Below are 24,234 nucleotides of genomic sequence, written 5' to 3'. Positions count from 1 at the left end.
TTGTGGGAAATAATAGTAGTTTGGGGGTTTTTTGTTTGTTTTCTGGGAAAATTTCCAACTGGGAGAGTTTCAGCCCCAGTCATTGTTGATGTGAATAACTAGAAAAGGAAAGAGTTTAAGATTCAAAAATACTAACATGTGGTTGGTAAAGCAGATGGCAGGAAAAAAGAAGTTTTTGCAGTGAAATTTGAAGAAGAGAATTGAAGGAAAGGAAACCCAAGCCCCAGACCTGTAGTCTCACAAGAAAGAAGGATAGAGGTGTGTAGAGCTTGGTGACTACATCTGCTTTAGCATGGAGTAACCCTGGGCAGCAGCGCTGACACTACACAGTGTCAGCCTGGGTATGGGGAGCAATCTGAGAAGTGTTAGCCAAGAAAGACAAGTGTCCCCGAGTCTTTTTTTCATCTCATGCATCCAAATGACTTTTCATTTCTGTGACCACAGCAGGATCTTGGTGGCAGAGGTGCACAAATCTAAGTTGTAAAGTGAAAACCATAATGTCTAAATGCAGAGCCAGGCAATGAAAGGAAAAACACATGTAATATTCATGTACACATCATTTGCAGCAAAGCAAAATTTATTTACCGGCAACATGCAAGACTGAGGGAAGGGAAATTCAGAAGTTTCTTGCAAACAAGGGAGGCTCACTGGGCACAGTAGTACCCATTTTTACTAGTTTAAAGTGTTTAAGGTGGCATTTCTATTTTCATTATGTAGTGTTGACTTTTTATTTTAGAAAGTATAAATATTTGCAAGGGACTTCATAGATTCACTTCTGACCGTGCTATCAGGCCTTAAATTTGAAAACTGCAGATACTACAGAACTCTATCCTAAGAGTTTCTAAGAGTTCCATATGTACAAATTTCCATGGAAACCCAGAAGAGCAAGCGATTCATTCTGCCCAGAAAGAACTGTGGGAGAAGGATGCAAGGGGGAGTGACATTTGAATTGGGCTTTAAGAATGAGAAGGATTTCATCAAAGAGGCAATAGCAGAAAGGAGTTCTGAGCTGAAGTAAAAACCTCATGGAAGCATGAAAATGCAGAGTATGTGGAAGAACAGCAAGTAGCAATTCACAGTAACTAGGGCATGTACTCTGGTGTTCTGGCCTGGAGAATTCCATGGACTATATAGCCCATGGGGTCTCAGAGTCGGACTCGACTGAGCGACTTTCACTTCACTTCACCCAAGGCATATACTCGCTGGAGAGTGAGAGGAAGGGTCCGAACCAAAGGTGGAAATATTTGTCAGGGTTATTCTGTTAAAGGTTCCAGTAAACTCAGCTGGATAGTCCAAATTACTTTTTGCCAAAGGTTAGATTTAAAACATTAGGAACAAGCAAGGCCCTCTAAAATTGGAGTTGTTGTTTTTTTTCCTCAAAGATGGTAATAATTGGTGAATTTTTGAGAGCTGGTGGAACTACCCTGAAGGGTTCCATTATTGCCATGAAAATTAGTAGTTCTTGTGGTAAGGAAATGTTTTAGGGATTGTTGATAATAGGTATGTCAACAACTTCCAATTGCATAATGCCCCTAGAAAGATCCAAATCTTTTTCATGTGTTTCTTTCATCCCCCAGAAATAGTTTTGGCAAATGTTCAGAGAAGGCAGAAATTTGCCAGAACATACTCGTTAAAACCCCAGCTCACCTCTTTATGGAAACAATCTTAGACAAATCTCTTGTATGTCATTCAGACCCTCTAACTCGACTTTGGTGTCCATATGCATCATGTTATGAAATGTATGCATGCTTAAAAAAACTTTTTTTTTCCTGTCTGTAATTTGCCTAAGTGCTGCAGTTTGACCTGAGTCATAATTTTGAAAGTCACTTTTTCTTTTTTAGTTAAAACTTTTACTTCCAAATCTTTATTAATACTTCCACAAGGGATTAAGAAACATCACAACATATGAATTGAAATACTTCAGTGTTTTAAAAAACATAAATTCATGAATGACACTGAAGATAAAAAGTAGTACTATTTATAAGTCTTAAGTTCATTGTCTTCTCCCTTAAAATCAAATCCAGATATCATTCCAGGTAGGACTTTAACAAAGTTAAACAATAGAAGTAACAGGATCTTAAAACTATGGAAAATACCATAGTTGTTTCAATCAAATCAGATATAACAACTTAAGTCTGGTTGGAGTTGGATGACAGATTTCAGTAATGATATAGGGCTGTTTGCTAACTGGTTATTAATTTAGAGTTACCCTTAAATTAATGTTGAATATATTTCAAATTCCAAAGCTTGTTCATGCATTCAATTATAATTCCCCCTGGCCCTAACTGGACTTCCCTGGTGGCTCAGACGGTAAAGAATCTGCCCGCAATGCGGGAGACCTGGGTTCCATCCCTGGGTTGAGAAGATCCCCTGAAAAAGAGAATGGCTACCCAATCCAGTATTCTTACCTAGAGAATTCCATGGACAGAGGAGCCTGGCGGGCTATAGTCCATGGGGTTGCAAAGAGTCAGACACGACTAAAACGACTTAGCATGCATGCAGTAACTTTTTGAAGGGGAGAGAGTTAATAACTGTCAAATTTTTCCACAATGTATTGGGAAAACTTAGTAGTGGAAAATAAATGAGGGGCTTTGGTTTACCTCGTTTGGCCGCCCAAGAGCCCACAGGAAGTCTAGAAACAACTCCCGGTATTACCAAGGGGCAGATAGAATCAGACTGGGCAACCTCAGAACACCCTGCATATGTGACTTTCAGTTGCAATTGTTAACGCTAATAGCATCTTGTTATGTGATTTCGAAACAGATTCTATATGGGGTACCTGAAGGTCCTTCCCATACTCTGCCAACCAAACAGCTAGTGCTATTTTTAAATGGAACCAGGCAGTCTTTAATTTCCATGACCGTTATTTCGAGTGAGTTGGCAAGTTCAAAGCAGCTTTCATGAATATTCCCTGGGGGTTGTCAGTAAAAATTGGAAGTCTAGTAAAGTTATTTTTTTTTCCCAAATGGATGAAGGTTTTGGTTTTATTTTGTTTTTAACATCTGTATGGTATTTTGTGAGATTGTTAAAGAATATATTAGACCAGTTTTTTCAGCTTTATTTCAACCTATCAACCGAGCATAATTTTTATTAAGCAATGCTCCACCTCTGATTAGATTTCCAGATGGGTAACTATTTCTGTTGTCTTCAAAGAGACAATTTGAGGTGGACGTAGAGCTCCTTCTATCAGCTTTAAAAAAGCAATTTTGTCTACCAGGCATCTATTCTACTGATGTGGCCTGGCATGTGGGCACTCTCGATCAACTCTGACTCTTTGCGACCCCATGGTCTGTAGCCCTCCAGGCTTCTCTGCCCATGGAATTTTCCAGGCAAGAGTACTGGAGTGGATTGCCATTTCCTTCTCCAGGGGATCTTCCTGACCCAGGGATCAAACCTGTGTCTGTTGTGTCTCCTGCATTGGCAGGTGGGTTCTTTACCAGCTGAGCCACCAGGGAAGCCCCTTCTATTGATAAGTGTAGATAATTTTATTCTGATTATTTATATTCACTCCAGAACCAAAAGTTATGCAAGATCTACCACTGATACTTCACTCCACTCTCTAAAATGGTCATCAGAGACTCCCCCAGTCCTTAGAAGAAACCAGAATCTTACAGATTATTGCCTTCATCTCACAAAGGAAAAAATTAACACTCAGAGAAATTATCTAACTTTTCTTTCACAGGTCTTCAGAGCTAGTTAATAGAAGAACTAGCACTAGAACCCTCTAAATCTTCTACACTAGAAAGAACTTAGGTGTATCTCCTTCCTTTGTTTTCTGCTCTGTTTTTAGAGATCTGATTCCCCTTTGGTGAACTGCTGAAGACAATGAATACTGTTCACCCTCTAAACAAGCAGAGAGAGATTCTAGTCTACAAGACGTTTTCAAGATGCTTCCTTTTGACATGGGAATGTGCTTTATTACCTTAAGAGAGAACAGTTATAGTAAATCCCCTAATTCAGTGCCTCTTCCACCTCATTAGTGGTAAAAAAAAAAAACAAAAAAAAAAAACAGGGAAGTAAGTGCTGACCAATCAGGATAATTGTCCACGTACGCAAAATGTATTTTAGTTGATAGATACAAAAGCGCATATGTCCTTTTGAATGATTTATATTATGATTCAGAAGAATTTCAATGTAAATTTCTTTTAGATTTCATTCCTATGGTGTTTAACATTAGCATTTCAAAGGACAAAAATCATATTTCACCAGAATACTTGGCTTCACTATTCTATGCAAAAAAATCTAAGCCTTCCATGGTCTTATTAAGTATGTGGAGATATTTTGTCAGACTTACTCTTTTACTGAAAATAAAGTGATTTTCTAAATATCAGTATGTACTCTTTTAATAATCATGACGCTTATTTCCAGCATTCATTTCAATTTATAGTCATATTATGCATTATTTTTGAAGAACTTTTAACTCTGGATCACTTTTGGCCTTCACTTACCATGGAATAAGAAATTCATAATGCATCACAGCACTGTTTAATAGCCAGGACATGGAAGCAACCTAGATGTCCATCAGCAGACAAATGGATAAGGAAGCTGTGGTACATATACACAATGGAATATTACTCAGCCATTGAATAGAATACATTTGAATCAGTTCTAATGAGGTGGATGAAATTGGAGCCTATTATACAGAGTGAAGTAAGCCGAAAAGAAAAACACCAATACAGTATACTAACACATATATATGGAATTTGGAAAGTTGGTAAAGATAACCCTGTATGTGAGACAGCAAAAGAGACACAGATGTATAGAACAGTCTTTTGGACTCTATGGGAGAGGGCAAGGGTGGGATGATATGGGAGAATGGCATTGAAGCATGTAAATTATCATATGTGAAACGAATCACCAGTCCAGGTTTGATGCATGAGACAGGGTGCTCAGGGCTGGTGCACCGGGATGACCCAGAAGGATGGGATGGGGAGGGAGGTGGGAGGGTGGTTCTGGAAGGGGAACGTGTGTACACCCATGGTGGATTCATGTCAATGTATGGCAAAACCAATACAATATTGTAAAGTAAAAAAATAAAAAATTTAAAAAAAAAACTGAAAAAAAAAAGAAATTCATAATGAATTAAATGACAAATTAATGATTTCTTTTGTAAAGATTCCAAAAATTTAGTATGACTAAAAAGTAAAGGCTTTATTCTAAAAAAATTTATCTGTGGTTTTGTCCTTTAGTGTTGCCATATTTGTTTTTGCAAGTTATTTTATTTAAAAGTAGCTTTAGATAAAATGGAATCTAAACATAGAATAATTCCATTAGAAGTCAGCATAGTAGCTCCCATGGTAGGTGTAATGGCTGAAACAGTCCAAGGGAGTTTCTGAGTGTTGGTGATGCTTGAGTGTTGGACACATAGGTGTGCTCAGGAGTAAGTGGCACATTTGTATGAATGTTTCTGTAGGTATTTTATGGCAGTTCAAAGTAAAAAAAAAAAAAAAAAGACTTAAGTGCTAAAGTAGATCCTATGAACTTTGCCCTGTGCAACCTACAAACTTGTGACCTGTAGAATTGTGGTGGTGGTGTTTAGTCCAAGTTGTGTCTGACTCTTTGTGATGCCATAGCCTGGGGCCCACCAGGCTCCTTTGTCCATAGGATTTCCCAGGCAAGAGTACTGGAGTGGGTTGCCATTTCCTTCTCCAGGAGATCTTCCTGACCCGGGGATCAAACTCACATCTTCTGCATTGACAGGCAGATCCTTTACCACTGAGCCACCTGGGAATCCCAGTAGTATTCTGTACTGCTTATTATTTGATTTCAAATTTAGGAGAATAGAATGAAAGAAACTGATGGATTGCTCCATTTTCCCTAAGTCCTGTCTATACTCTAATAAGAATTTAGATGTTAAATTACTAAGTATTTACCAATTCAGGGAAAAAATACTTAAATGTTAATTATATTTGTCATTACGGTAAAAACAGAGTAGGACGATATTTTCTGAGTTTCTGAAATGTGAATTTTTTTCTTTTTCAAGTATATTTTAAACATCCTATTAAAGACTGTCTTTTAATAAAATGAAGTAGAACTCACTTCGAAGTAAACTATTCTTCAGATTTATTTATGATCAGTAATACGTGGCAACCCACTCCAGTACTCTTGCTTGGAGAATCCCATGGACAGAGGAGTCTGGCAGGCTACAGTCCATGGGGTCACAAAGAGTTGGACACGACTGAGTGACTAAACACTTTCAATTCATGGTTCTTATTTTTTCCTGTGGCTTGGAAACAAGGAGAAATGTTTACTCTTCAATTTAATCTTTGACAGGTTGCCTCTGCCGGAGCAGACCTTCATGGGCTACTGGACAATTGGTCAGTCAAGAAATGGAGTGCAAAAATTGCTGTGTCCAGCAGAAACTCATCATATAGATGTTAAGGTTGATATCATTATTTCTTCATTAAAATATTGAATATTATCTGTTTTTCAGTATCTTCCCTAGAGAAAATCTATTCAACCTTAGAAATGACTTGTTCTGATGTTATTTCAGAATAGATTTAGCTTCTTCTGTGATTCTCAAGCGAGTCTGGCCTCTGAGGGTCATGATATAGTTAATGGCTAATGATTGGTAGAATTCCTAAGAGCTAATCTGTATTTCAGGAAAGTCAGGTAGGACAGTTACTCCATTATATTTGTTTTCAAGAAAAAAGGCAAAGAAATATCAATCACTAGTTGCAGTAGCAATCCCTCTAGGTTTGACTGTGGGGAATTAGCTGCTTATAAAATCAATAGAAAGGACAAGAGGGACAGTAGTCAAGGGGCCACTGCTGGACTTTTGGTTTCAGGATCAGTGTTTTTGCTTCTGCACAGTAAGACTAGACTAGCAAACTTTTCTTGTAAGGGGCTGGATAGTGGTGGCTCAGTGGTAAAGAACCCACCTACCAATGCAGAAGACCTTAGAGACCTGAGTTGGATCCCTGCGTCGGGAAGACCCCCACATTGGGAAATGGCAACACACTCCAGTATTCTTGCCTGGAAAATTCCAAGGACGGAAGAGCCTGACTGGCTACTGTCCATGAGCTTGCAAAGAATCGAACACGACTGAGCAACTGAGCGTGCACACACACACACACACACACACACACGAGTAAATATTTTAGGTGTGGTGGCCATATAGATTCTGTCACAGCTACTCAACTTTGCCATGGTAGCACAAAAGCAGCCTCAGGCAATACATTAACAAATGAGTGACACTGTGTCCTAGTAAAGTTTTATTGACACAATCAGGGAGTAGATCAGACTTGACCTGTGAGCTCTAGTTTGTCAACCCTTGTAGGAGAGCACAAACTCTGACTGCTCACATTTGTCAGACTCTCCTTGTCCACGTTGACTGCTGGAGGGATAGCTTCTGCTGCTCATCTGCCTTACAAATCTCATGCAAGTGCATTTAATTGGCAGAAGCTAAATCATCTCCCTGTCGGCCGCCGCCCCCGGCCCCCGGCCCGGCCTAGCCCCTGTCGGCCGCCAGAAAAACATCTATTTCTGCTTTATTGACTATGCCAAAGCCTTTGACTGTGTGGATCACAATAAACTGTGGAAAATTCTGAAAGAGATGGGAATACCAGACCATCTGACCTGTCTCTTGAGAAACCTGTATGCAGGTCAGGAAGCAACAGTTAGAACTGGACATGGAACAACAGACTGGTTCCAAATAGGAAAAGGAGTACGTCAAGGCTGTATATTGTCACCCTGCTTATTTAACTTATATGCAGAGTACATCATGAGAAACGCTGGGCTGGAAGAAACACAAGCTGGAATCAAGATTGCCGGGAGAAATATCAGTAACCTCAGATATGTGGCTGACACCACCCTTATGGCAGAAAGTGAAGAAGAACTAAAGAGCCTCTTGATGAAGGTGAAAGAGGAGAGTGAAAAAGTTTGCTTAAAGCTCAACGTTCAGAAAACTAAGATCATGGCATCTGGTCCCATCACTTCATGGGAAATAGATGGGGAAACAGTGGAAACAGTGTCAGACTTTATTTTTTTGGGCTCCAGAATCACTGCTGATGGTGACTGCAGCCATGAAATTAAAAGACGCTTACTCCTTGGAAGGAAGGTTCTGGCCAACCTAGACAGCATATTTAAAAGCAGAGACAGTACTTTGCCAACAAAAGTCCATCTAGTCAAGGCTATGGTTTTTCCAGTGGTCATGTATGGATGTGAGAGTTGGACGGTGAAGAAAGCTGAGTGCCAAAGAATTGATGCTTTTGATCTGTGGTGTTGGAGAAGACTCTTGAGAGTCCCTTGGACTGCAAGGAGATCCAATCAATCCATCCTAAAAGAGATCAATCCTGGGTGTTCATTGGAAGGACTGATGTTGAAGCTGAAACTCCAATACTTTGGGCACCTCTTGCGACGGGTTGACTCATTGGAAAAGACCCTAATGCTGGGTAGGATTGGGGGCGGGAGGAGAAGGGGATGACAGAGGATGAGATGGTTGGATGGCATCACTGACTCGATGGACATGGGTTTGGGTGGACTCCGGGAGTTGGTGATGGACAGAGAGGCCTGGCGTGCTGCAATTCATGGGATCGCAAAGAGTTGGACACGACTGAGCGACTGAACTGAACTGAAATCATGTCCAGAATGCTTGCTGCAAAGGAGTACAAGAAATGTAGTATTTAGTCGTCTAGCTCCTAAGATACAAACTAGACAGAAGGGGTAATAGCACCCATGAATGTGTGTATGCTCAGTCACTTAGTCGTGTCTGACTCTTTGTGATCCCATGGACTGTATAGCCCACCTGGCTCCTCTGTCCATGGAATTTTCCAGGCAAAAATGCTGCAGTGTTTTGCCATTTCCTACTCCAAGGGATCTTCTCAACCCAGGGATCGAACCCAAGTCTCCTGCATCTCCTGTATTGGCAGGTGGATTCTTTTACCACTACACCACCTGGGAAGCCCCGGTTGCCACAATAGTCAATAACTAACCCCAAAAGTTTTGATTAATTAAAGACTGTAAGGGCATGCAAATTAATGTTTAAGAGTCAGCTGTATTTAAAACATTATTCTCCTAGTTTGGACAGCCCTGGGTCCCCATGGAATTCAAAACTTGCAGTTGGCTTAGGAAAGAGTAAAGTAATGAGAACTCCTATGGGATTTTATTTTTTATTTTTTTTTTCTTATAAATTTATTTATTTTAGTTGGGGGCTAATTACTTTACAATATTGTAATAGTTTTATATCTGATACATTTTCTGAGTAAAAAGAAAAGAAAATGAGAAATTAAATATGATAGCACATGTGAAAGCCTTTATAAATGCAACTATATGGTATTATTATTGTCATAAGCATCATGCCAGTCAATAAAATGAGAAGAGGTATATCAAGATAGTGAGTATTTGAATTGAAAATCTTAGTCTGGAAGAACTCTAACTTTTTTTCTACATTTTGATAACTACCAAATATGTTATTGCAGATAACTACGTTTTTTTTTTTATAGGGTCCAGCACTTATACACATACAAGAGTATCCAATAGAAAGACATGAAGGAAGATCCCAGACCTTTACCGAAGAATGTAGCTCCTGGAGGTTACCATTGGATGAAATGAACTTAATCTGTGATGTCGCTACAACACATGGTATGTCAGTTTATTCTTTTGATTTTTCCTTCCTGCACTGATTTTTTTCTAAAAGCCAGATCAAAATAATCTCTAGACATCAAGAAGTCTATGCTAGACTCAGTAACTGTGCCATTCTTGGATTGGATAGCAATCATATGTAATTTAGATCTAATTTCCTATAACAACCTAACAAAATACTATCGTGGAATCCACGTCAGCATGGCTCAGTTTATATGCATGTCTGTTTCTCATTACAATTGTAGCACAAAGTTAAACTCACCCCGGGCTCATGCTAAAAATAGAAGGGGGAAAGAAAAAGGAAAAACATTGGCTTTTTTTGGCTAGGATTCCAGTTTGGTGATTACACGTACTCTGAAAGCAGGGTTGGAGGATTTGCAGTCATTAAACCTCTCATTGTAAAGAATGGCAAATAAAGGATGTGAATTTTTGGCATCTGCACCTCTGGACTGTTGCCATCACCTACTGATTCATGCATTGTGTCCTGGGTACTTTTTGGCAGAAGTTTTCCATTGATGGCAGTTACTAAGGTGATATCAACAGAAGTGATGACACGGGGGAGGGAGAGAGTCACTAACTTATCTACAATGGGGATTATTCAGGCAAAAATTAGGAAGCAAGCTTTTGTTTGTGTACATTCTATGGATGTTTGTTCCTAAAGTCAGCTATGTTGAGTAAAAATATGTGCTTTTAAAATGTACAGGGTTTTTGTTGGTCACAGACTGGTGTTCCTATTAAGATATTTTACATTCACTCTGTGTTGGGTTTATTCATCACTTAGTCGTGTCTGACGCTTTGTAACCCCATGGTCATATGTGACCCACCAGGCTCCTCTGTCCATGGAGTTCTCTAGGCAAGAATACTGGAGTGGGTTGCCATTTCCTTCTCCAGGGGATCTTCCTACCCAGGAATCGAACTCCGGTCTCCTGTACTGCAAGTGGATTCTTTACTGGATGAGCCATCAGGGAAGCCCTGTTATGTAGAGAATAATATGAATGTAGAAAGTGAAGAAGAACTAAAGAGCCTCTTCATGAAAGTGAAAGAGGAGAATGGAAAAGTTGGCTTAAAACTCAACATTCAGAAAACTAAGATCATGGCATCTGGTCCCATCACTTCATGGCAAATAGATGAGGAAACAGTGGAAACAGTGGCTGACTTTATTTTGGGGGGCTCCAAAATCACTGCAGATGGTGATTGCAGCCATGAAATGAAAAGATGCTTACTCTTTGGAAGGAATGTTATGACCAACCTAGTTCAGTTCAGTTCAGTCGCTCAGTTGTGCCCAACTCTTTGCAACCCCATGAACTGCAGCACACCAGGCCTCCCTGTCCATCACCAACTCCCAGAGTCCACCCAAACCCATGTCCATTGAGTCGGTTATGCCATCCAACCATCTCATCCTCTGTCATCCCCTTCTCCTCATCCTCTGTCATCCCCTTCTCCTCCTGCCCTCAATCTTCCCCAGCATCAGGGTCTTTTCCAATGAGTCAGCTCTTCGCATCAGGTGACCAAAGAATTGGAGTTTCAGCTTCAACCAGTCCTTCCAATGAACACCCAGGACTGATCTCCTTTAGGATGGACTAGTTGGATCTCCTTGCAGTCCAAGGGACTCTCAAGAGTCTTCTCCAACACCACAGTTCAAAAGCATCAATTCTTCAGCGCTCAGCTTTCTTTATAGTCCAACTCGCACATCCATACATGACTACTGGAAAAACCATAGCCTTGACTAGATGGACCTTTGTTGACAAAGTAATGATTCTGCTTTTTAATATGCTGTCTAGGTTGGTCATAACTTTCCTTCCAAGGAGTGAATGTCTTTTAATTTAATGGCTGCCGTCACCATCTGCAGTGATTTTGGAGCCCAGAAAAATAAAGTCTGCCACTATTTCCACTGTTTCCCCATCTATTTGCCATGAAGTGATGGGACTGGATGCCATGATCTTAGTTTTCTGAATGTTGAGCTTTAAGCCAACTTTTTCACTCTCCTCTTTCACTTTCATCAAGAGGCTCTTTAGTTCTTCTTCGCTTTCTGCCGTAAAGGTGGTGTCATCTGCATATCTGAGGTTATTGATGTTTCTCCTGGCAATCTTGATTCCAGCTTGTGCTTCCTCCAGCCCAGCATTTCTCATGATGTACTCTGCATATAAGTTAAATAAGCAGGGTGACAATATACAGCCTTGACGTACTCCTTTTCCTATTTGGAACCAGTCTGTTGTTCCATGTCCAGTTCTAACTTTTGCTTCCTGACCTGCATACAGGTTTCCCAAGCGGCAGGTCAGATGGTCTGGTATTCCCATCTCTTTCAGAATTTTCCAGTTTATTGTGATCCACACAGTCAAAGGCTTTGGCATAGTCAATAAAGCAGAAATACATGTTTTTCTGGAACTCTCTTACCTTTTCGATGATCCAGCGGATATTGGCAATTTGATCTCTGGTTCCTCTGCCTTTTCTATAAACAGCTGGAACATCTGGAAGTTCACAGTTTACGTATTGCTGAAGCCTGGCTTGGAGAATTTTGAGCATTACTTTACTAGCATGTGAGATGAGTGCAATTGTGCGGTAGTTTGAGCATTCTTTGGCATTGCCTTTCTTTGGGATTGGGATGAAAACTGACCTTTTCCAGTCCTGTGGCCACTGCTGACCAACCTAGACAGTGTATTAAAAAGCAGAGGCATTACTTTGCCAACAAAGATCCATTTAGTCAATGCTATGGTTTTTCCAGTAGTCATGTATAGATGTGAGAGTTGGACTATAAAGAAAGCTGAGTACCAAAGAATTGATGCTTTTGAACTGTGGTGTTGGAGAAGACTCTTGAGAGTCCCTTGGACTGCAAGGAGATCCAACTAGTCCATCCTAAGGGAAATCAGTCCTGGGTGTTCATTGGAAGGACTGATGTTGAAGCTGAAACTCCAGTTCTTTGGCGACCTGATGCAAAGAGCTGACTCATTTGAAAAGACCCTGATGCTGGGAAAGATTGAAGGCAGGAGGAGAAGGGGACAACAGAGGATGAGATGGTTGGATGGCATCACTGACTCAATGGACATGAGTTTGAGTAAACTCCAAGAGTTGGTGATGGACAGGGAGGCCTGGCGTGCTGCAGTCCATGGGGTTGCACAGAGTTGGACACGACTGAGCGACTGAACTGAACTGAAATGAAAATATCTTAATAGCAACACCAGTCCCTCACATAATTTAACCAACAAAAACCCTGTACATTTTAGAAGCACATATTTTTACTCAACATAGGTAAAGTTAGGAACAAATATCCATAGAACGTACATGAGGAGAGAAGGCGTATAGATCTTACCGATAAAGTTTGAACTTTGGCCCTTGTCTCATTTTTAGAGATTGTTAATAAGTATGCTGTGAACCTCTGCCTCAGGTCAGCGACAGGAGTCGTTAAACCTTGTCACAGTCTCACATTTCTCAATGCAGCATTCCAGGCAGCCATGGCCAGCCAGTCAGAACTGGTCCTTAAAAGTGAAACTCATTTGCTGTCCCTCACATAATTTGACCCTCTGTTTCAGTATTGTCCACATTTGCAAACTGGGCCTTTGTGTTATTTTTTTTTAATCTCTTTGGTTTTTTGCCTATTTTGTATTTGGGAAAGAAAAGAAGGTTTTCTTGGTTCTCTTAGAATCAATTAGATAGATAGATATGTATGATCCAGAGACCAAACAGTACTTAATGCTGCAATAAGAGAGGACAATTGATAAGTTTATGAAGTATATTTCTGTTAATACTTTTAGTATATCTCCTAATTCCCTATGCTGTGTACAAAGTTGCTCAATAAATGTTGAATTGAATTTATTTGTGCTGATAGACACATTAAAAACATTCTTAAACTATAAGTTATGTGATTCTGATATTTGGAACTGTAGTACATACATAATTCACAGTGTCTCCTAAATAATGCCTTTTTCTGATCTTCTACTGACTTGTGTTTCTTATCAATGTTAGCTTATTTAATTTATCTTTATATATATTTGGTCTTTATGTGTACACATCACACACACACACATACACGCAGTATATTTTTTTCCTGAAATTTCTGGCATAGTCCCACATATCTCATTATTATAGCTTACACATTAGTTTGGGGTTCAGAAAATATGACCACTGCAAATAGATACCTGGATGATGAGTGATATTAATAGTGATTATTATACAGAAGCAGCTTAATCCCTTGCTTTAGGGTGCCTGGAAATAGAGATTATGGTGAACAGTCCAGAGTCTGGCTACTCAAAGGGACACCCTCAAGCCTAGAACAGTGACATTAGGATCCTGGGAGCTCACTGGAAAGGCAGAGTGAAACCCCACCCCAGAGCCCCTGCCTCAAGCCTAGAGCAGTGACATTTCCTGGGAGCTCACTGGAAAGGTAAGAGTCTGAAACCCTACTCCAAACCCCCTGCTTCAAGCCTAGAGCAGTGACATTTCCTGGGAGCTCACTGGAAAGGCAGAGTGAAAACCCACCCCAGCGCCCCTGAGTCAGAATCTGCACTTTCATTAGATCCCCAGGTGACTCACACACACTTCAAAGTTGAAGAAGCACTGAAATAGAATTCAGAAAAGGGACCTAGTCAAGTACTTGATTGAAAAGACCCGTTTTGTAATAATAAAAATACACAAATATGAAAGAAGATAATTTGGAAAATAAGAACCATAGAGCTAAGAATCAAAAAATGGAAATACTTATTTACTTGAAAAGCCTAAAGATCTAGTAAACTGGGAAATACCAGATTAGCAGACGGAAGATGTTGACCAGCTGTTATCCATCTGAGCCAATAATAAAATAAGAGGAAACAGACTTTTATTGAAGCACAAAATACTTTCATAGAAGGAAGAATTTCCTGACATTGAGGAGTGTTAAATATTTAATGGTGTTACTGTGAGAGGTTATGGAATTCTTTGGGGAACAAATAGATACTTACTTCCTGGAGTAGATAGGCGTGCTCCCATCTATTAATACATTCAGAAAGAAGAAAGTGTTAGTCGCTCAGTCGTGTCCTACTCTTTGTAATCCCATAGACGGTAGCCCACCAGGCTCCTCTGTCCATGGGATTCTCCAGGCAAGAATACTGGAGTAGGTTGCCATTCCCTTCTCCAAAACACTTAGAGCAGGTGTGAAATTGCTTCTCCCAATCCTCTTTGACCTTACCAATCCATGTGCAGGTCATCTGCTGAGTTCTGATTGTATGCTGTCTTATGATTCAGTTTTCACTGAACCTTTTTGGACCAGTCAGAAAATCTACTGCAGAACAGAATTAACTCTTTTTTTTTTTTTTTTTGGTCATTTCAGAAAATGAGGAAAATACTCTCTATGTAGTTGCATGCAATCCCGTGTCCTTATACTTTATGAATATGACTGGGAAAAGCGGCCACTTTGTGGACCTTTTCGACATCTTCCCGAGAACAGCCAGTGGAACCTGGCACCCATTTGTGACGGTGGCACCGCTGGGAAATCCCCTAAAGGGTCAAGTGGTTCTCCATGAGCAGCAGGTAACGACGTGGCCTCATTATACCAAGAATGACTTACGTGAAGGGACGGGCGAGAATGTTTTCCAGCCTATCACTAAAAATGTGTGCTTCATAAAGACTGAGGAGAGGGCCTGCAGGAAGGAGTCAGGAGTTGTACGTTATCCGTACCACAAGGCAGGCTAACGCCTTCCTCTCCGGGGGACCTCAACGTGGGCTTTAATCTTTGAAACATATTGAGTGAGGGGTTCCTAACCTCAGTACTAATGACATTTGAGGCTGGATAGTTCATTGTTGGGGGCTTTCTTGCTGGCTCAGTGAAAAAGAATCCGCCTGCAACACAGGAGACGTAAGAGATGGGGGTTCGATCCTTGGGTCGGAAAGAGCCCCTGGAGGACAGCATGGCAACCCACTCCAGGATTCTTGCCTAGAGAATGCCATGGACAGAGGAGACTGGTGGACTGCAGCCCATGGGGTCACAGAGTCTACAGGACTGAAGAAACGGAGCAACAGCAGCAGCAGTTCATTGTTATGAAGCTTGCATTCTCTCTGGGCAGACAGACAGCAAGTGAGCCAACAAATAAATGCGCCAATTTCAAGCAGCGATAACTGCTGTACAGTTCATGGGATCCCAAAAGAGTCAGACACAACTTAGCCACTAAACAACAACAAGAAAAAAGGTCCTAGGGAAAGATGGGGGTAGGATAGGAGGAGTCGGAAGAATGAATAGTACTCAAGAGTGCTAAGATAGCTCCACTTAGGAGATGACGTGTTATCTGAAACCCGAATGGCATTCTTTATGTGGAGACAGCTATATAAATATACTGAGTGGAATTGTCTTAGTCCAGGAGTCTCCATCCTCCAGGATCTAATGCCTGATGATCTGAGATGGAGCTGATGTAATAATAATAGAAATAAAGTGCACAATAAATGTAACATGCTTAAATCATCCTGAAAACATCCGCTCCTTCCCCATCCATGAAAAAATTGTCTTCTGCAAAACTGGACCCTGGTGCCAAAAAGGCTGGGGACCACTCTCTTAGTCTGTTTGGGCTGCTGTAATGTAGGTACCATAGACAAGGTAGCTTATAAACAGCAGGTGTTTATTTCTCACATTTAATTCTGCAGCCTGTCAAGTCCAAGATCAAGGTGACTGCAGGTTCGGGATCAGGTGGAACCTACTTCCTAGACAGCTGTCTTTTCCCTGTAACCTCACATGGCAGAAGTAGCAGGGATCACATCCATGTGTCTTTTGTAAGGGCACGAATCCCATTCATAAAGTCAAAAAGGGCATTCATAATGTGAAAAAGAACACAACTTAGTGACTGAACAACAACGAAGTTAATCTATACTATCCAATAGAAAAGAGTGCAATGTTTTTATAGACCTCTTACCCACCTGGTAGCTACCAAATTGTATGTGTGTGTGTGTGTATGTTTAGTCACTTTAGTTGTGTCTGACTCTTTGTGACCCTATGGACTATAGCCCTCCAGGCTCCTCTGTCCATGGGATTCTCCAGACAAGAATACTGGAGTGGGTTGCCATTTCCTTCTTCCCAACCCAGGGAATCTTCCCATCCCACGGATCGAACACGTCTCCTGTGTCTCCTGCAATGCAGGCAGATTCTTTACCACTGAGCCACCAGGGAAGCCCACCAAATAGTATACTAAGCATATTATTCATTCCTCAAATATGTGTCATGTGCTTACTCTTAGGGATACTTCCATAAACAAAACAAAAGTCCTTGTTCTGAGAAGCTTGTATTCTGGTGCAGAAAGATAGACAATAAGCAAAATAAATAATTACATCTTAAATTAGATGAGAAACCAGGGAGAGTAAAATAGAAGGAAGACTGCCATTTAAAGCAGGGTGGGTCAGGGATCACCTGACTGAGAAAGTGATGTTTAAGTAGATTTGATAGTGTTGAGGGAGAGAAGAGATATTGGGAAGCAGAGAGTTCTAGGGAAAGGGAATTATAAATTCAAAGGCCCAGAGGCTGGAATATGCCTTTGCATCTCTAAAGAAGTGTAGTGGGGAAGGTTGAATGAGGGCCAGAGTATAAAGAGGCAAGGCCAAAGAGGTCCCCCAGCGAGTTGGGGCAGGACCACGGTGGAGGGTGGGGAGGCGAGGTGCAGAGCCTTGTGAACCATTCTAAGGTGCTGCGCTGCCTGCGAGGAGACGGGAAGAAGGTCTTAGAGGGCTTCAAGCAGAGGAGAAGCTAGATCCGATATACATTTTAGGGATTTCTGAATCCCTAGGGATTTCTCTAGCGCCTCGGTAGTGAATAGTCTATAGGTACGAAGGCAGAATGAAGGAGACTAATTAAGAGATTTTTACGATGCTCCAAGCAAGAGATCACTCAAGTTTGGAAGTCATCAGTAATGATGGATTCTGTATATATTCTGAAGGTGCGACTAACAGGATTTCCTAACAGATCAGATACATGAAGTGACAGAGTAGAAACTAAGGTCAACTTTAAGATTTAGGGCTTGAACAACGAAAAGGTTAGACCTGCCACGAGCTGGGATAAGGAAGGAATTGATATGGGAGGAAAAATTAAGTGTGTGATTAAATTCGAGATGCCTATAACATAGCCAAGTAGATGATTCTGCTGTTTAATGGAGAACAGGAAGCATAAATTGGGACGTCATTGGAGTATAAGTTATTTAAATCATGAAACTGAAAGAGATGACTAAGGGAGTGGAATGTGGGTAGAAAAGAGAAGTGTAAGCTTCAAGCCCTGGAGCAATGAAATATTAAGAAATCGGGGAAAGGAGGAGGAATCGACCAAGGGGAACTGAAGATGAGTTTCCAGTGGTGGAGATGAATAAACCAGGGTGTGGTATTTCAGAAGCAAGTGATGAATATCTCAAGTAGGAAGATCAGTGATTAAATGCTGACAGATGTGTCAAGGAGAAGATTACATACGTTATTCCATGTTATTCTTCCAGAGGCTCAGTGGGGTAGCTTTAGCAATATTTACGTGTGAGAAAACTGAGGCTTGGAGAGTTTAAATAACTTGCCCAGTAAACACATGGTAGAACAGAAGTTCAAGCCGAATTGCATTGACGCCACCAGAATTAAATTAATTTTGTCCATGCTCTCACTCACTGCAGGAAGGTGGGGGCAAGAATAGTCTGAAAATTTTTTTAAGTTATTCATCATAGGAAAATATTGAAAAAATGCAATGTTTTTACTTGTTAAGTATTTTAAGGTACTATAAGAGTAAAGCATTACCCAGAACAGTGCTTTTAGACTGTTTCTAATCAAGAATATAAAAAATCTCATAAATAACATATCAGTGTTTCGCCAAGTTGAGTAAGTCAACTTCAACTTTAGGCTTTGCCTAAGTAATTACTGTTGAGGCAGTCCGAGCACAGGTTGGAGAAGAATTTCCAGACACAGAGCATTTCAGAAGGGAGTAAGTTTATTAAGAACAACGAACAGATATAATGTGGATTGCTGCAAGCGCAGTGGGCCGACCTCCTGACAGACCAGAGAGAGTCAGTTTTCGTGGGTTAATAACCAATTTTTATAGCCTCAAGACAAAGAAAATTCCTCCTGGACGGTTGGCCATCGGTGATTGGTTGGGGCACCATAGGGTGCTTATGGAGTGAGCATCTTTGGCTGATTGGGCGTCAGAAAGCTTGTCAGTGGAGACAGGAGCTTTCAGCAACAGCTACAAGGGGGCTCAGTCAGCTTCAGGGGTGTCCTTGGTTCTGGGCTCCGCTTCTGTGGCCTTGAGGCAAGGTCCTGCACCTGTGGCCTTGGGGCAGGACTCAACAGTTATCGTAAATTCTGAGTGAATCAGTTTTTTTCTGGTTTTCACAATTTTTTTTTCACTTTACTTTCTCCTAGAAGCAGAATATACAAATGTCCAGCTCTTGCTTAGAAAAGCTTGTGTCCATCCTGTTGGAAATTGTTTTACTTTGTAGAGTTCCAACAAAATATCAATGCCTTTGAATTGATTTATACAGCCAGAGGAAACTCTCATAAAAAGCACATGATATCTTGGTGATTTTTGATTAAGTGAACGAATCAAATTTAAGTAGAAGTCTGATTTTGGAGTATTTTTTCAAAAAATCTTGCCAAATTTTCAACTGTTAGGCAAACTGTCAAATTTACAGATAACCAATTTTGAAAGTAAAAGATGTTCAGGTTCTCAGGAAGTAGTTTGTCTTCTCAAAAGATCCAGTTATTTGGCAACATTGTGAATCAGTTCCCTGCTCATGTGTAATGATTTCCATCGAAGAATATATAAATTGTATAAACCCACACTTTCCTTCCTGGCATTCTTGCATGCTACCTGACTTTCCCCATTGACCAGTTTCAGCGATTTTCCAGGTTACCTAATGCCCTGAGCAGACTCACATGGCTTACCAGGATTTTCTGTCTACCTGTCCTCTGTCTGTTCTATATTATGTCCCCACTAGAGTATTAAGACCTCCTTAATTCCAAATGAACAGCATGTAACTGTAAAATTTAACAAATGATAAATAATTCTAATCTAATGAAAAAATGAGTGTGCTGCGTTCAGTTCCTTCTTCCCCATTCTGCCCTAGCTGAAAAGGGGGCTAAAATATTGTAAAGAAGTACTTCCATTAATTCATCTATCCCTTGTCTTTATAGAGCTTGGCAACGGATGCATTTCGCTGGTTAGTTTAAGAAGTTGTTCAAAAATTCCTTGCTAAAATAAAATCTTAAGTGAGGAAAGGGAAACTTTGCCATGCCTAAAAATAAAGCCTCCTCCCTCCTCCCTACCCCACCCCCCCATGAAATTGCTCATTACATCTGTACAAAGTTTAGAATTTCAGACTTTAGGATGTGGAGGTCATCCAGAGGTTACTTTTCTCCCAGTCAAATACAAACATAATAAAATTGCTCACTTGCTTCTCCTCCCTGCCCCTCTGGAAGGAGTGCCAAAACCACAGTTACATGTACTCATGTGTGACGCAAAATTCTATTTTTAAACTCAGACAGAATATATCATTAGTCATTTACAGAAGGAAACCATTAACATCTAAAAGGATGGAGCAGCAGAACTCCTTCATGTTGCCAATTGCTTCTAGAACTATTTCTAAATACAGCGGTGGCTGGAAACATATGTATATATACACACACATATAAAGAAATGTTTTCTGTTACTTAGAAAGATCCAGTTTTTCAGTTCACTTCAGAAGTACTAGACCCTAAAAAGGAAGAAAAATGCAAAACTGTACTCATTTTTGTGTGTAACCGTTATCTGTTTAATCATCTGCTTATTCTTCTACTTAATCATATTTGGGATCAAACATTATTTTTAGGACTTTCTGTTGCTTATAAAAGTTAATATTATCCAAATTGCTTAAGTGCTAGCGATTTGTGTCAATGTTGTACATATTTATCATAAGAGAGATTTTCTTCTTTAAAAAATACTAACTCAAAAAAAGATTTAATCTAGAATAGAGACTGAAAAACTTTAACTTATTAGTACAACTTCTTAAGGAAAACTTAAAGGATTTTCCTTGAGATTTTTATCATATTCAAACTTTCAAATGCCAGGAATGGTGCTTCTTATATGATATGTTGATTTTAAAACAGAATATTACTAATGCACATTCTTTTTTTAAAAAAATAAGCTTTTTATTTTGTATTGGGGTATAGCTGATTGACAAACAATGTTGTGATGGTTTCAGGTGAACAGTGAAGGAACTCCACCATCCACACACATGTATCCTTTCTCCCCCAAACCCCTCTCCCATCCAGGGCACCATGTAACATTGAGCAGAGTTCTGTCGTAACACACATGTGTAATGGAGAATTGCATATTATACAGAATGATGCATTCTAAGTGTCTTTATAAGGAAAACTTTAAGCTTTGTCAACTTGTTTAGAATTTCTTTAATACAGCCAATATTTGGAGTATATGGAAGAAAGGAAACTTCAGTACAACTACTACTTTAATTCTTGAGCACTTCAGTAAAATTGGCAAGTAAAATAAATTGAAACCACACTATGAGGTCTCAGATTTGCAGATGAATCGTTAATCTATTTACATTTCCTTTTATTTCCTCTCTAATTAGATTATGTAATAAAGGGCAAAGGTAATGATTATTCATCCTAGTATTCTTCTTTCTGCTTTAAATATAAGTTGGATGGCATCACTGACTCAATGGACACGAGTTTGAGGAAACTCCCAGAGATAGTGGAAGATAGGAAAGCCTGGTGTGCTGCAGTCCATGGGGTTGCAAAGAGTCAGACATAGCGACTGAACAACAACAACAAATAAATGTTATGGAAGAAATGAGCAGACTTTTCATATTTTGTATATATTTTACAAAATATATAGTAATTCTTTGGATGCTTTGTGATTTTATTTTCCCCAAAGAAAGTTCTTAAAATGAAAAGTTCATAAGGGTTAGGATAACTGAAGGAGCCCCAAATTTTAATAAGACAGAGCAAAATGTACCAATATAAGAGAGAAAAAAAAGACAATTACATAACAATGAGGCTTGACAAACAATTTGCTGGTGCCTTTTTGTAAACCTGTTAGTCTGACCTTCAAATGTCTTTAAATTTTAACTGAAAACCCAACTTCTTTACATTGCTTTAAAATATTCAATCTTTTCTGGCTTTCTAAATTTTAAGTTCTTATTTCATGTGTTTCTGTTCACTTATTTTAATGTCTAAGCTTAATTTTTTTTTTTAGTTTTTTTTTCTTGAAAAAAATCCTCCTAATTTCTGAGCGATTATTACTTCATTTGCATAACTGTGATGAACGCTGCTAGGGCGATCTCTTGTCAGTGTGTTATCACAGCACGAGCTATGAAAATTCCCAAGCTCAGTGGATGACAAGATGAAGAAATACTCATTACCAGCTTGCTTCTTGGGGTCCTTGATATTTTCTTGCTAATCCATCTTTATATCATGTACATATTTTCTGAGTTGAACCTGCATTTGTGAAAAGAATAAATGAGATTCAATTATGCACAGTGTGGTGGTGTTCAGTCACTAGGTTGTGTCTGACTCTTTGCAACCCCATGGACTGCAGCACACCAGGCTTCCAGGTCCTTCACTATCTCCCCAAGTTTGCTCAGACTCCTGTCCATTGAGTCAATGATGCCATCAAACCATCTCACCCTCCATCGTCCCCTTCTCCTCCTGCCTCCAATCTTTCCCAGCATCAGGGTCTTTTCCAATGAGACTTCGCATCAGGTGGCCACAGTATTGGAGTTTCAACTTCAGTATCAGTCCTTCCAAAGAATATTCAAGGTTGATTTCCTTTAGGATTGACTAGTTTGATCTCCTTGCTGTCCAAGGGACTCTGAAGAGTCTTCTCCAGCAGCATGATTCCTCAGGCCAAACAACTAACAGCGCAGCCCGTCTCATCATCAGACAATTGAATGCATAGTGTAAGAGGGTTTTTCAACATGCTTTTTTTTTTTTTTTGTAATTCACTTTGTAAAAATTTTTAATTGGAAGATAATTGCTTTACTGTGTTGTGTTGGTTTAACTGCACATTCTTTAAGTGTAATTTTGATAAAAGTAAATAGACTTTTAAAAATGATCAAATCTCTTAATTTCCTCCTTAATACATAATAAAGCAGAGTCATGGTTAAACCTGGCCTATATTTACAAGGGGGTGGTTTTAAGATAAAATCTTCAAAGAAGAAAGTCTGCCTTACATAATTAGAAATATCCTCATAAAACCATGGAAGACTTTAAATTCTGTATTAGGGAAAATCACTTAGTGTTTTTATGGAGTCGTTTAAATATTTCAATATTGTCATCTTACCTTTGGTTTATTTATCACTAAATACCCTTTATTTCCAGGCTGCTAAGAGACTGCGGCTTTAAAAAAAAAAACAAAAAAAAACTATTCTCTTTATTTCCAGAGCAATGTCATCCTGTTGCTGGATCCCTCTAGCCAAGCCCTTCACCGTCTCATCCTGCCTTCAGAAGAATTTACAATGAAGAAAACTTCCTGGTGGAACAAGGAGGAAGCTGTAAGGAATACCCAGCCTGCCCAGCAAATTGCCAAGGATTTTCTGTAGCTTTCTAACTGTAAAAATGCATGCCTGCCCCTCCCTTGCGGCACCTTTTGTTTGCTATAATTGCACAAAAGAATTCTCTTATTAGGCACTTGTGAATTTTAATATGATACAAGTAGGTAGACATAGATACACGTATAAGCAAGTATCAGTATTCTTTTTGTATCCATCGCAGGAACACTTGAACTAATGATCATAGGACATCATGAGCCATTTGAGCGTGATATTCATGACAAATCCCTAATCATGCAGGCACTTTAACCTGCTTTCCAGTTCTGTGTTTATGTTTTCGATTTATGTAATGAAACGAGTGCAACATCTGGTTGTATTTACTAGATAAATAAACGTTTTAGCCTAATAACTAAATTAAACTAGTAATTAAACATTTTGGCCAACCCAAGGGAATCTATTCTGCCATTTGGAAAAAGGTAATGGATATAAAACAAGAATTACCCTCTGCTCTGGACAACAGCATGCTTATAGGTCTTAAAAGGCCATGAAAAAATAAGAGATATTTTAAATGTCATAAATAGAGCCAAATCTAAGAAACAAAAGTATTTCCTACATATTGATGCTATGGTACAAACATCACAGTTAATCACCAGATATTTCTAACCAGCATTTGGCATTATTTTTTTAAATATTATCCTAAAAATGTTTTACTACATAGTTCACAGTGAATTTTTAAGTATGTTTTAATCCATGTTACCGTAAGTCTTGGAACGGATGAAGAGGGGTAGCTTCTCAGAGAATTGCATGTTTTACACATTGAAGAACTTTATTTAAGGAAAAGCAGCTGAAGAGACGTGACTGCATCCAACACAGTTAACGTGAATATTTTGTTTTTTCTTATCTTTAGGACACTTACAAAATGTGTAAAGAGTTTTCACACAAAAACTGGCTAGTGTTCTACAAAGAAAAAGGGTGAGTTGTGTGCTGTAGACGATTTAAACTGGGATTCTTATTCTGTCCATTCTCTTTCCTCCTTTAATTTTACTGTGTGCTAAGTTGCTTCAGTCATGTTTGACCTTGTGCAACCCCATGCACTGTAACCCGCCAGGCTCCTCTGTCCATGGGATTTCCCAGGCAAAAATACTGGAATGGGTTGCTGTTTCCTTCTCTGGGGGATCTTCCTGACCCAGGGATC

At 39.6% G+C, this 24,234-nt stretch overlaps 1 protein-coding gene across 10 annotated transcripts in view; it reads left to right on the top strand.

Annotated features, from left to right (window-relative positions):
* The window catches only part of VWA8 (von Willebrand factor A domain containing 8), a 385,006-nt gene that overhangs the window by 223,744 nt on the left and 137,028 nt on the right, over nt 1-24,234 (top strand). For all 10 annotated transcript variants that reach the window (XR_014071267.1, XR_014071268.1, XR_014071269.1 and 7 more), the window contains 5 exons: nt 6,274-6,382; nt 9,444-9,582; nt 14,882-15,081; nt 22,932-23,042; nt 23,947-24,011. Coding sequence is in view for 7 of the 10 variants with exons in the window: in XM_081549924.1 (XP_081406050.1) it covers nt 6,274-6,382; nt 9,444-9,582; nt 14,882-15,081; nt 22,932-23,042; nt 23,947-24,011 (624 nt within the window). In the remaining 3 variants the exon portion in view is untranslated. The remainder of the gene's footprint in view (nt 1-6,273; nt 6,383-9,443; nt 9,583-14,881; nt 15,082-22,931; nt 23,043-23,946; nt 24,012-24,234) is intronic.

The sequence above is a fragment of the Giraffa tippelskirchi genome, chromosome 12, assembly GCF_054371585.1.
Source record: "Giraffa tippelskirchi isolate mGirTip1 chromosome 12, T2T-mGirTip1v1.2.pri, whole genome shotgun sequence".
Taxonomy (NCBI): Eukaryota; Metazoa; Chordata; class Mammalia; order Artiodactyla; family Giraffidae; genus Giraffa; species Giraffa tippelskirchi.
This window is presented reverse-complemented; position numbering and strand designations above follow the sequence as displayed.